The following is a 12,638-nucleotide window of genomic DNA, read 5'->3' as shown; positions in this document are numbered from 1 at the left end:
CTTAAGCACATTTGGATACAGAAGTAAAGAAAACAAGAATGTTATATATAAACCCTGATGGATGTGAGTTGCAGTTGTGTTAGGGTTGTAAAATGAATTTCTTTATGATTGATAGAAATGATGCGATTGTTTGTTATGTCTAATGTAAAATTTATGTCCTTAACTATTCAAGTTACTAAGCATTAAGAACTTGAGTTTTGTGTATAGCATGTAGTCACTTAGCAATCTTCACTCTTTAATTTTTTATATATATATAAAAAGGCTGGACATTTTTTTAAAAGTAGGCTTCAAAAACATTAATTTATATGACAGTGCTATGCTCTTCTCAGTGCACTAGAGGTCAGCAAACACTATGATGTGTAATTGTTACAGAAAATGAAGTACAGTATTTGCTGTGTTACAATTCTGCTTATTGTATCAGAAGTAATATACATATGTAAAATACTACTACTTTATTTGTTTACCATCTGTGTGCATTTGATTCCTTTTTTATTCATGCCCTTTATGATTCCTTTGAATAAATAAATAAATCCAGCTTAGATATATCAGGGAGCACTGGATTTGATATAAAAACTGTACGTTAATTCTTTTTTTTTTTCAAGGTGCATGAACACTTTGACTTTCAAGTTGATGACTTGAATTTTGAGGACCAAACTGTAAAAGAATTTCTTCTTGAGGATACGTTCAAGTTTCTCTTGTCTAATAAGTCTTCAACTTCCAGTGTCTTTGAGGCTTTACAGAACATTTACAAATTAGCTGTGATTAAGGTAAGAATGGATTTCATAAACATTTTTCTTATTACAAATTAATTGAAAATATTTAATTCTAAATGATAACCTTTTCTTTGAGGGTTTTTTTCTAAAGTACAAAATGAAATATTTGTTCAATCAGAACTTTTTGGGGCTAGTCAGAGTGGTATGAAACTGTGGAAAACATATTATGATGACACCTTGCATGGAATTTTCTTTCTTTTTTTCTTTTTTCTTTTTTTTCATTTTCCAACTCTCAAGAGTTCACTTTTTCAAAGCTGCAATAGTGTGAAATTCTGTGTGTTTTCAAGTAAAAGCACTTTTGCTTAATAATGGGACCAAATTCCCTTTTTAGTATACAGCTTTTGTGAAATGTTTGTGAATACAGAACTAATTTCAAATGATCTATAAAATGCAAAACAGTCAAATTTCAGCACATCATATTTCTCTACAAATACTACACATCCCTTTGTGCTAGTTATCTCTCACCAGATTCTCTCTTACACCAAACTAACATTGAACAGAGCAGACTTGGAAGAAGGAAGAGCTATCAGGGAGCTTGTTTGGTCTCCCCAATTCTTTGCTCCAGCCCTGGCTCAGGTTAGTGCAGCTAGGGCTGCTCTAACTTTCACCAGCGGGGTATGGTGCCCAAGGGACTACGTACCAGCTAAATATAGCCAAAGCAAATTGGTCTCCACCTAGGGTATGCAGCAGCAGCAGATTCACATGGCTATGATATAGCTGTGGTGATGGTGTGTAGCGTGGACTACCATGTTGAATGTTCCCTGCAAGTCTGCTTCTTTCAGCAAGAGTCATTATGGGAAGATTTAGACTTCTTAAATTCCTCAAAATTGCATCTTTCAGCCTGATTCATGGTTGGCTGCATGCTCAGCTTCCTTTGACTGTTGCTTTTTAAACCTATAAAATCATACCATCTTCTCTACACTGGTCATTACCCCATCATTGCAGTCGTCTTGTTCTCAGCTGGTGCAAGACTGCAACTTGCTGGGATTGTCTAAGTATCTCCTTATTTGTGACAAAATCAAACCTAACCAACAGATGTTAAGAACACGCTGTAAGTTTTGATGCTGAAAACTGTTCTTTCCTCTCCTCAGTTGTTATTAATGGCCATGTTTCTGCTCCATATAAAAAAGTTGTCATCACTTTTACATTGGACACTCTTGTCTTAGTTGTCACACAGACATCCAATCAGCTAAAGATAGGCCTTTAAAGATGCTGAAATGCCATTGATGCAAGATTTATCTGACCTGTGACTTCGGATATAGAACCTTCTGCTGTCAATCAACTACACAGATAAATTAAACTATTCACCCATTCAGTGTCAGTGCCATCTACATGCAGTGTCAGCAGGTCATTTGTTTCCATCTTATAAGAGGCATACATAGGTTTGGTTTTATCACCATTGATCTTAAGTCCCATAGATTCTGCAGTTTTTCAGAGTCTTCCAGCATCAGTTGTAGTTGGTCAGTAGTCTCTCCTAGTACGGCTATATCATCCGCATAATCGAGAGCTTCTAAAGACCAATCTTTAAATTTCACACCTTCTACTTTGGCCTCAATCAATTTGCCATCAGATCATCTATTAGAACATTAAATAATATAGGCAAGAGAATTTATCCCTGGCCTACTCCTGACTCAACTGGAAACCAGTCTGTAATACAGCCATTGACCCTCACACAGCTAAATGTGTGGTGGTACAGTTCCTCCACTCGCCACACTGTGTCCTCAGGCACACCCTGCTAGTGTAGCAGTATCCACAGTGCTGATGGATGCACTGAGTCAAAAGCGGCTGTAAAGTCTATACACATGTTGTTAACTTCCTTTTGTTGTTCTAGTCATTTTTCAGTAACATGCACAGCATGTGTGGCATGGATTGTAGATTGATCTGTACAGAAACCACAGTGACTGTCCCTCATTTTTGGGTTGAAACAGTATTTCAATCAATTCAGTACTATGGTCGTAAACACCTTCCCTGGGATTGACAGCAGTGTTATTCTCCTATGATTTGAGCAAGCTGATGGCTCTCTCATCCCCAGGGTATGTCTACACTGCAATTGGACGTGTGATTGCAGCTCATATAGACATACCCATGCTAGCTTTAAACTAGCTAGAGCATCTAAAAATAGCAGCGAAGATGCGGTGGCAATGATCCTGGCAGGGACACATACCCAGGTTTTCCAGGTGGACTTGTACATCCTACACTGAAGCTTGTGCCACTGCATCTTCACTATTATTTTTAGCTGCACTAGATAGATCAAAGCTAGCTTGGGTATACCTATACAAGCTGCAATCGCACATCCACTTGCAGTGTAGATGTACACCTAGTACACCAGCTACTGCTGTCTTTTCTTTTGCAGGAGGAAAACTACCGGAAGGAATATGAGCAATGTCTGTCTTTAGAAGAGATAAATTCAATGATTCATTTTATAAAAGAGCTGAAGAGTATGGGACAATTTGAACTGGTAAAGTAAACATTATTATTGTATATTTTTTTGGTATTGTGCAATTTCCTTTGATGTGATATCATTGGAGGGATATAGTAGTTCAACTGTAAGTTATTTAAGAAGAAAGTGTTTCTACTTTTTAAATCTTTGAAAACATTTTGGATTTATTTTCTTATTTCTTATTGAAATAACTGTTAAAGTGGTCAGAATCCAGGTACTTTTCTTTAAGACATCATAAAATCATGATTGATTTAATAACGATACGACAGAACAGAATTGTAGTACATCACAAGCTTTTTAATTTTTCAGAAGGATGCTATCAGGTGCCTAAAGTTTAGTACATGTGTAACTGCAATATTGCTGCCTATGCTTTAGCTATGAGGTGATGGTGTGATGCAGAGGGGGGCAGCAAACAGGGAGAGAGGATGGAATGGGAAAGGATGAAGTTTACAGCAATAACATCATGTGGATACTCAGTTTGGTCATGCATATGTCTTGTGGATTCTGCCAGTTCTTCCTAAAATAAAAACAAGGAGGATAACTGGGTAAGAGAGAATGTCAGACTCATTTCTCGTGGAGCTCACAGAAAAGGTGAGTGTTCTGAGGTATACAAATGAGAGAGGGAAAGGGCTTGATGAATCAAGTAGGTCGGAAATGTGTAGGGCATGATAGAAGGCTTGAAGACACTTAAGAGAAAAATGAACTAATGTGGCCCCAAGGCTGGCATTAGTAGTGAAATAGGCAAGAGGTGATGTGTTAAAAGATGAGGTCAGATAGCTAAGGGCGGTAGAGTTATGTAGGACCTCAAAGGTGAGGACAGGAAGTTTTAATTTAATGCAATGGAGAAGATGGGAGGGGGTTAGTGGAGAGATTGCAAAAAAAGCAAACATGATTCTGGGATGTATTAACAGGTGTGTTGTGAGCAAGACACGAGAAGTCATTCTTCTGCTCTACTCTGCTCTGGTTAGGCCTCAGCTGGAGTATTGTGTCCAGTTCTGGGCACCGCATTTCAAGAAAGATGTGGAGAAATTGGAAAGGGTCCAGAGAAGAGCAACAAGAATGATTAGATGGTCTTGAGAACATGACCTATGAAGGAAGGCTGAAGGAATTGGGTTTGTTTAGTTTGGAAAAGAGAAGACTGAGAGGGGACATGACAGCAGTTTTCAGGTATCTAAAAGGGTGTCATAAGGAGGAGGGAGAAAACTTGTTCACCTTAGCCTCTAAGGATAGAACAAGAAGCAATGGGCTTAAACTGCAGCAAGGGAGGTATAGGTTGGACATTGGGAAAAAGTTCCTAACTGTCAGGGTGGTTAAACACTGGAATAAATTGCCTAGGGAGGTTGTGGAATCTCCATCTCTGGAGATATTTAAGAGTAGGTTAGATAAATGTCTATCAGGGATGGTCTAGACAGTATTTGGTCCTGCCATGCGGGCAGGGGACTGGACTCTATGACCTCTCGAGGTCCCTTCCAGTCCTAGAATCTATGAGTCTATGAATTTAAAGAGGGGGTGACATGGTCAGAATGACATAGTAAGAAAATCATTTTGGAGGCCACATTCCATAGGGAGAGGTGGGGGCAATGTGGGTGTTGGGAAGGATGGAGAGGAGGTGGTTGAGGGATGAAATGAGGAAAACCTGGGAAGAAATGTCAGAGAGGCAGAATGAGGCATGAGATGAGGGATTGGAAGGAGGGAGATAGATTAGGAGTCATCAGCATAGCTATCATAGCTGCAACTGTATGAGCAGATAATGCACTTAATGTGTAATGGGGAAAAAAGGAGGCTACCATGGAGAGATCCTTAGGGAATCCCCCAAAGAGGGTGTGGGGGAGGAGGAAAGATTCTGAAGGACCAATCAGATGGGTAGGAAGAATTCCAAGAGAGAATAGTACCAAAAAAGCCGAAGAGGGATAGGGAGTCAAGGAATAGGGAGTGATCAGCAGTTTTAAAGGCAGTGGAGAGATCCAGAAGAATGAGCATGGAGTACAGCTGCTGAGATTTGGGTCGGAAGAGATGAATGGAAATGTTTGTTGGGTATGTATTCGCTGGGGTGGAGAGGGGGGTCTAGAATAGAGTTAGAGGAGGGGAAACTGCGGGAATGGTTGTAAATGGTCATTCAATGATTTTAGAGGTAAAGAGAGAGGGAGCTGGAGTGGTAGTTCACAAAAGTAATAGTTCCAAGGATCAGTTTTTTGAGAATTGAGGAACCAGACCATTCTGGTACTTGGAGCGGAAGGAACCAGAGGACAGTGAGAGGTTAAGGGTGAGATGGAGGAAGGAATGACATTGGTGCAGAGGTGGGGCAGGTGAAGGGATTGGAGAAAGTACAAGACCCATTAGTGACAGAAGAAAAAGGGTGCTGGGGATGAAAAGGAGGAGAGGGAGAGTGGGGAAGGAGTAGGGAGGTCATGACAGATGTTGTCAGTTTTCTTCTTGAAGTCAGTGAGATCCTGTGCATAGAGGGTGGAGGATGTAGGAGAGAGGAAGGTTTTAGGAAGGAGTCAGTGGCCATTAATAAATGTTTGGGTTTATAGGCATGGGACTCAATAAGGGAGAGGCAGAGCTGCTGGGCAAGAAAGGTGGTAGAACAGAAGGCTCAGAGGACAAATCTGTGTGTAGGAAGGCTGCATGGTGTCTGGATCTCCGCCAGAGAGGCAGGATGAACAACAAGGTCAGGGATTGATGGGCAAATTATATGTGGGGAAAGAGGGACAAAGGAGTCAAGGATAGAGAGAGTGGTGTGAATGGACTTAACAACTGATCAATGGAGGCAAAGGAAGAGGAGCAAGTATTGGGACACAGAGTATGAGAAATCATGGGCATTAAGGGATTGAAGGTCCTGGAAGGTCATGGGACAGATGGAGGTGAATGACGGTACAGGAAATGAGTTGGTAGCCACAAAGAGCAAATTCAGTAATGAAATATGAGAAAGGGAGCTGTGCTTAGTGATGGCAAGGTCTGTGGCATGGTCTTTTGGGGCAGGGAAGAGGTCATCTCCATTTGAGAGTCAAATAAGCAGGTGAGAGCAAGGACACAGAAGACTGAGAGATAAGGCTTCTGTTTCGGTACCAGTAAGCATGGTTTTGCAAGACACGATAATCAGTATAACTTTGGGAATGTATCTTAATATGAATGCTAGGATGTTCTATTAAACCCATGTAATCTGTTCCTAATTTTTCTTAGCTTCCTTGTTATGTTTTACATATATAGTATGCATCTCACCTATTGTAACGGTTTGCAGGATCAGACCCCGATATGTGATTTAGTCAGAGATATAAAAGGAAAATCTACGAGAAAGTGGTTTTGCCTTTATTAATCTGATCCATATCAACTTTCTCTCTTTGCAGCTTTTCCCATCTTCTGTACCCAAGATTCAAACTTTGCTGCATGATGTTTATCACATGGTAGACCCTATGGGAAAGCTTGGGTCAGTCCTGACAGTACATTGGTTTCTTTCCAATTTACTTGAGCAGTTCCAGTTCATGAAAACAGAGGCGCGTCCAAATCTTTCAGGATGGTAAGATGGCTATTGGATAATATTTCTAGGGCCAGATCCTCAGCTGGTGGAACCCAGTGTAGCTCCACTGACTTTAGGGGAGCTTTTGACTTAAGAGGGGCTATGCCAATTAACACCAGCCAAGGCACTGGCTCAGCGTGTCTTATTATGGTGTGTTGGGAGGTATTCCATTGTTAAGGTTGAACTGAATTTCCAGATAAATCCAGTTTGGGCCCCTTTTCTCCCCCTTCTAACACACAGGATTATTGGTGGCAAAATTAATGTGTGTGTGTGTGTGTGTGTGTGTGTGGAGGGAGGGGGGTAGAATTTTTCTAGCAGATTTGAAGTGAATATTCTGAATTACTATACCCTGAAAATAGGGATGTTTACTAGAATACAAAAGGGTCTCCCTCGCCTTGCCTGCAGTTTTGAAGCCAAAACAAGAAAGAAGGCAGGAGATAAAAACTTGGGCCAGGATTTTAAGAGGTGACCAGTGATTTTGGGTTGTCACAGATTTTGGATGCCCCACTTGAGACACCTTCCTCTGAAAATCTAATTCTAAATGCAACTCTAACTTTTAATGTTATTAAGATTTCAAATAATAATATCAGAATGGCAGGTCGACTGCAGTGGGCTTAAATTATGACCGTGACTGCCGTAGTCTTAAGCTTTCACTTGAAATAAATAAATAAATAAATAAATAAATAAGGATAAATCTTCAGCCTTTCCTGTGTGGAAACAGATTTTTAATGTAAGCTAATTGTTTGTCAGTGGAAAAAGGGACATTTTTTTCAACCAAAACTGAAAAAAGTTACTTAAACACAAGGTTTTGTGAATTATGATTTATTAAAAAATACCAGAGGTGTTCATCAGTGTTAGAAAATTCATCAAAGGTTTGGGGTATTTTTAGGGCTGTGAAGTGATTAAAAAAATTAATCATGATTAATCATGAGATAAAAAAAATAATTGTGATTAATCAGAGTTTTAATCACACTGTGAAACAATATTAAAATACCATTTATTTAAACATTTTGGGGGTTTTCTATATTTTCAAATATAGGGTCAGGGCTGGGGGCTCTGAGTGTCAGCCCTGCACGGGGTGTGAGGCATCAGCCCCTCTCAGGGCATGGAGTGCAGGACTCCAGCCCCCACGGGGCTCCAGCCACTCTCGGGGTTTGGGGTTCGGGGCTCTCGCCCTCCCTCCCACCACAGGGAAACTGTGGGCTGGGGCTTCTTCAGCCCCCCCATCTCCGCCATTGCCTCCTGCCCGCCCACAGGTATGCGATTAACGCATCAAAAATTAACATATTAATTTTGATTTCAGTTAATTGCGGGCATTAACTTGACAGACCTAGTGAGTTTTTTTTTTTTTTTACTAGATCATTGCTAGCTACAGTATTCTTGTATGGATTCCCACCACCTTCCTTAGTTGATGATGTGTACTTTCCATTTTAACATCATCTTAACAAAGTTTTTTGGCTGGAAAGAACAACAATAATGGTATTGTAATTTTGGTACTCTATATATTTCTTCTAAAATTGAAGAAATTCATATTTATTTTCCATACTCATTTTCTCCTTGCTAATGACATTGAGTGCAAGTGTACAACTCACTTACTGGTAATGGAGGTGACGCGCATGTATTGTATCCATTGTGAAATAGTGAGAGGTCTAGTTTCTGTTTATTTCATCCAACAAATTCTCAGTGTAATTGTGCAAATAAAAATAGTAAGATATTTCTTCCTACTTGGGGAATTTTGTCTGCAGAAGCGTCATAGGATAGTCACTGAACAAGGGGGATACTGTAGGGATTCCTAAATTCTAATTCTGACTCTGTCACTGATTCATTCAAGTCACCCATGACTTGCTTTCTGTAAGTCAATTATCTTCTGAGTCTCAAATTGCCCCTCTGTAAAGTGGGGATTAATACTTCCCTACCACATGGGGTAATTAGTGTTTTCATGTTGCTTTGACAAAGTACAGTGCTATATAAGTGCTAAGGATTATTATTATTATTGCTAGCTAATTCATGAACTGCAATTCAAAGATGCAGCTGCTTACATTCAGAAATAATCTCTTGCCAGTTAGCCAAAATATTTAGCCTTGCATACCAACCTTTAACACTTTCAGTTCTAATCTAGGCTTTACTACGCACTTGCACTCAGCAAGGCCCTTAACTTCTTTTTTTCTTGAAGTTGGACATTTTTGTAGGTGTGTATATATGTGCATGTGCCATTACCTGCTATTATGTGGCACAGGTCAGCCTTCCTGTTCATATATTTGTACTCTCTAATGGCTAATCTAGTGGAACTGTCCCTGTAGCTCACTGAATAGAGATTTGTGTTTTGGAAGTGGTAAGTAGGGCTGGAAAGAAAAGATTTCTATTTCACAACAAAAATTAAAGTTTCAACATTTGGTTCCATTCTGAGATGGAACAAACCCAACTTCTTTCAATTTTTTTCATCACAAATGGGGGGTAGGCAGCTATCCCCAGAATAGCCAATAGCCCACGTGTAGGTCACTCAGTTGGGATGTGGGACACCCAGGCTCAAATCCCTGCTTTCCCTGATTTGGAGCACGGACTTGAACCTGGGTCTTTCACATCTGAGCTGAGCATCCTGTCTATTCAATGAATTATAAAGTCATTCGCTGACTCTCTCAATTTCACCTGCAAGAAGTGTTCGGCTTTTTATAAATAAATATTGATTGGGCGAGCAAGGGAGAAGGAGAGTGACTCTAGCCCAGGGATGTGGGAGACCCAGGTTTGAGTCCCTGTGCCAGAATCAGGTGCAGGACCCGTCTCTTGGTTTTGACAGACTTTTGTGGGAGAGGCTTCTCAGATCCAGGATCGAATTTCTGGTCAAAACAGAAAGAGGCACCCGCCGATAGCCAGGTGGTTAGCGCAGTCACCTGGGGTATGGGAGATCCAAGTTCACATCCTTGCTCCAAATCAGGCAGAGACTTGAACTTGGAGCTTCCAGGGAGCGCCCTCATGAGTGTCTCTTTATCTTACCAGAAATTCCATCTTCAACCTGAGAAACCTTCCCAATGAACATTTAATTGAAGCCAATATGTTTCCGTGAAATTTTTCAGTTGTGACAAATTGGCATTTTCTCATGAAAAAATGTTGCCATGAGCAACCATGGACTCTGTTCCTCATTGTTGCGCTTACTCAACTTGTCCAACACCTGTGTGTCTGTGGGTATGTCTATGCGGCAAAAAAAAAAGTGTGTTCTTAACTGGGATTAAAATAGCAGTGAAGACACGGCAACTTGGCCTTTAACTTGGATTAGTAGCTAGTTCAACCCCAGGTTCCCCTACATGTTCACTAACCCGAGTAAGGAACACACTTCTTTTTTGGCAGTGTAGACATACCTACTATGTAAATGGCTGTGAATGCTTGCAAACGGAAAAGATGTGAGTTAAGTTTCATCCCAAGGCAGCCTGTTTAAGCATTTTGTTTAAACTTAAAGCTTTCCTGAGGTTCATAGCCTTGATGAGTTTTGTTCATAGGGACTGTTATCCTGGCTTTCACAGATTTGGGCCAAATTTTTAATGGGCTCCTTAATTGTTCCCACTTATCGCCATATGCAAGATCTATGGTTTCATGTGCAAATTGGCAACTGCACGACCAGTTACCCCTTATGGATGTGTAAATGAACAGTTATGGAGGCTCACTGAAAAATTTCCTCTTGATTTAGATTTTGTATCTTACTGCTCATGAAACCAGAGAATGAAGACCCTACTCAAAGGAGTTTACGGGTCAGCATTACTCATCCACATTTCCATCTACATGATTTATTTGCAATGTTAACATCCCCAGTGAAGTTAGTGAATTCTCTGCACTTCTTCCACAGGAAAATCAAGAAGAGTTCCAGAAACTCATCTCAGACCATAATGAAATGGTCAAAGCCCAGGTGAGAATGAACAAATAGTGAACTTGTAATGCCTATCATTACATCTGTGAACACCATCTCTGAAGAAGTCTGTGAATGTGAACAGCTGTAGGGCAGTTTCTGGGGAGCACAAGCCCAACACACATACACAGATCCGCTAAGTGCTGGCAGTAGGTAAATTAGTTGCCACTTTTCCTATGTCAGTGGGATAATCCTGAATTCTTTGTGTTTTGATGTAAGACTGACAATGATTCATTTTAATGGTCCTTTCTGCAAGTCTCATTAAAACATTTGTGGGGGTTGGCCACAAAGTAAGATTTCACCACCTTTCCCCCCTCCCCCCCCACACACACATAGAAAGTCGATTTATGTCTTGAAATCATAAACTGATGAACAGTAGGCTTCTCTGGCAATGCAATTCTTCAAGAGGACTTCAAAGGGAATGTTTGGGGGAAACATACTACTCCTGCAAGGAGAGTCCCTTTGGATCTCTTCATCTGTCATTTCTCATTGTCAATCTAATACAGTGTTTGCATAGGGAAGAGTCTATTGTAAATTTACCTTGCCAGCCTCTAGTCATGTCCAAAAATGGATTTGACTCATTGTAAGAGGAAATCTGCTGAATTAACAAATTAGAAGTTGCTGACATATTCCTGAGTAGTTGCAGATAGTTAGTCTTCATTTGGTAAAATAAGAAAGTGTATGAATTCTAGCTTTAGGCATATAATTTAGTTTTGGATTTGCAAGTACATAGTCTAATATTACTTTATCTACTTCATTCCAATGTATAAATCCATACTAACCTAAATTCAGTCATGTGCCAATTACTCAAGTCTTCACTTGTCTTAAAGAAATTGTTTTTGTACAAATTGTAAGCTGAAGTGCATATTAAAAATGGGTAAAAAAGTAATGAACAAGCAATCCGAAAACTTTTGTTCTTGGATACCCTTCCCCTCCCAGTTTTCCCTCCCTATTAAGCTGCTTTCTTGAGATTCATTTCTGCTTGTCTTGCTCTGGGCTACTGTTTATACGGGCTGTGAGTTTTCCATCATGCTCATTTCAGATAAGATTGCTGGTATTGGGAATGTGAGTGCAAAAGGTGCATCTTTCTGTTCATAAAACTACAGTATCATGCCCCATGCCAAGGGAGAGAGGAATTTTTAAAAAGTGTTTTCCATGGGTTCTGTTCCTCTCATTGATCTAGAAACATCTTTACTATTGCATTGATAGGAATTCTTTCCCAGAAAAAGAAGGTGTTAAACAAAGAACTCCTTTCAACGTAATGAAAAATCATAAAGGTAGGACATCAGACTGGTTTACTTGTAACATACCACATGCTTTTCCTGTTTGTTCCAAAAATCTGGGAATGCCTGTGGTTCAGATGCACTGATGTGTTTCTTACATTCGTACTTTCCATTTAGAAGGTTGTGGCTCATTTACTAAACATAAAAGGCCGAATTCTATCTGCCTAACTCACGAAAGTTGTTCCATGGACTCCAGTGGGAGTAGAGCAGGCAGCATATGGCCCAAACTGAAATGAATACAAGTGTCCCCTTTTATTTGTATAATTCAGTTATGTGTGGGGGATGAGGGTTGTTTTCTTTGTGTTCTGCAAATAGGGATTGCATGCAATGTGTACAGCAGAACATAGTTAATTGTTTCTGTCTGTCCTTTAGAATTGCATTTTTCCAATGAGACTAAAGAAAGGCATTGCAGTCATGGTAAGTCAAGATCTATATCTTTGTACTGACAGAACATGTGAACTTTATGCAAAAGGTGGCACTGCTTTAACAAATTTTATATAGTGTGTATGCAATTTTCTTTAGGGAATGGAGTACCATTAGGCCCTTAATAATGAAACATGGTTTATTAAGTAGCCAGAATTTTTATGAATCCATCAATAATGAGTCAGCTATGCAAAGTAAGCCTCAAGCACAAAGTTAGACATTGTTTTGTTCATATTCTAATGTTAATAGTTGAACATTCATTAATCTCAAAGCCCTTATGGTTTTTCTTCTGGTTATACCACTGACT

At 39.9% G+C, this 12,638-nt stretch overlaps 1 protein-coding gene across 4 annotated transcripts in view; it reads left to right on the top strand.

Annotated features, from left to right (window-relative positions):
* The window catches only part of CPED1 (cadherin like and PC-esterase domain containing 1), a 197,735-nt gene that overhangs the window by 76,181 nt on the left and 108,916 nt on the right, over positions 1 to 12,638 (top strand). For all 4 annotated transcript variants that reach the window (XM_054023380.1, XM_054023391.1, XM_054023399.1 and 1 more), the window contains exons 10-15: positions 603 to 767; positions 3,127 to 3,231; positions 6,561 to 6,730; positions 10,566 to 10,625; positions 11,835 to 11,902; positions 12,281 to 12,325. In XM_054023380.1, the coding sequence (XP_053879355.1) occupies positions 603 to 767; positions 3,127 to 3,231; positions 6,561 to 6,730; positions 10,566 to 10,625; positions 11,835 to 11,902; positions 12,281 to 12,325 (613 nt within the window). The remainder of the gene's footprint in view (positions 1 to 602; positions 768 to 3,126; positions 3,232 to 6,560; positions 6,731 to 10,565; positions 10,626 to 11,834; positions 11,903 to 12,280; positions 12,326 to 12,638) is intronic.

Source organism: Malaclemys terrapin, chromosome 1 (genome assembly GCF_027887155.1).
Source record: "Malaclemys terrapin pileata isolate rMalTer1 chromosome 1, rMalTer1.hap1, whole genome shotgun sequence".
Lineage (NCBI taxonomy): Eukaryota > Metazoa > Chordata > Testudines > Emydidae > Malaclemys > Malaclemys terrapin.
The sequence above is the reverse complement of the archived record's forward strand: the minus strand, read 5'-3'. Positions and strand labels throughout refer to the sequence as shown.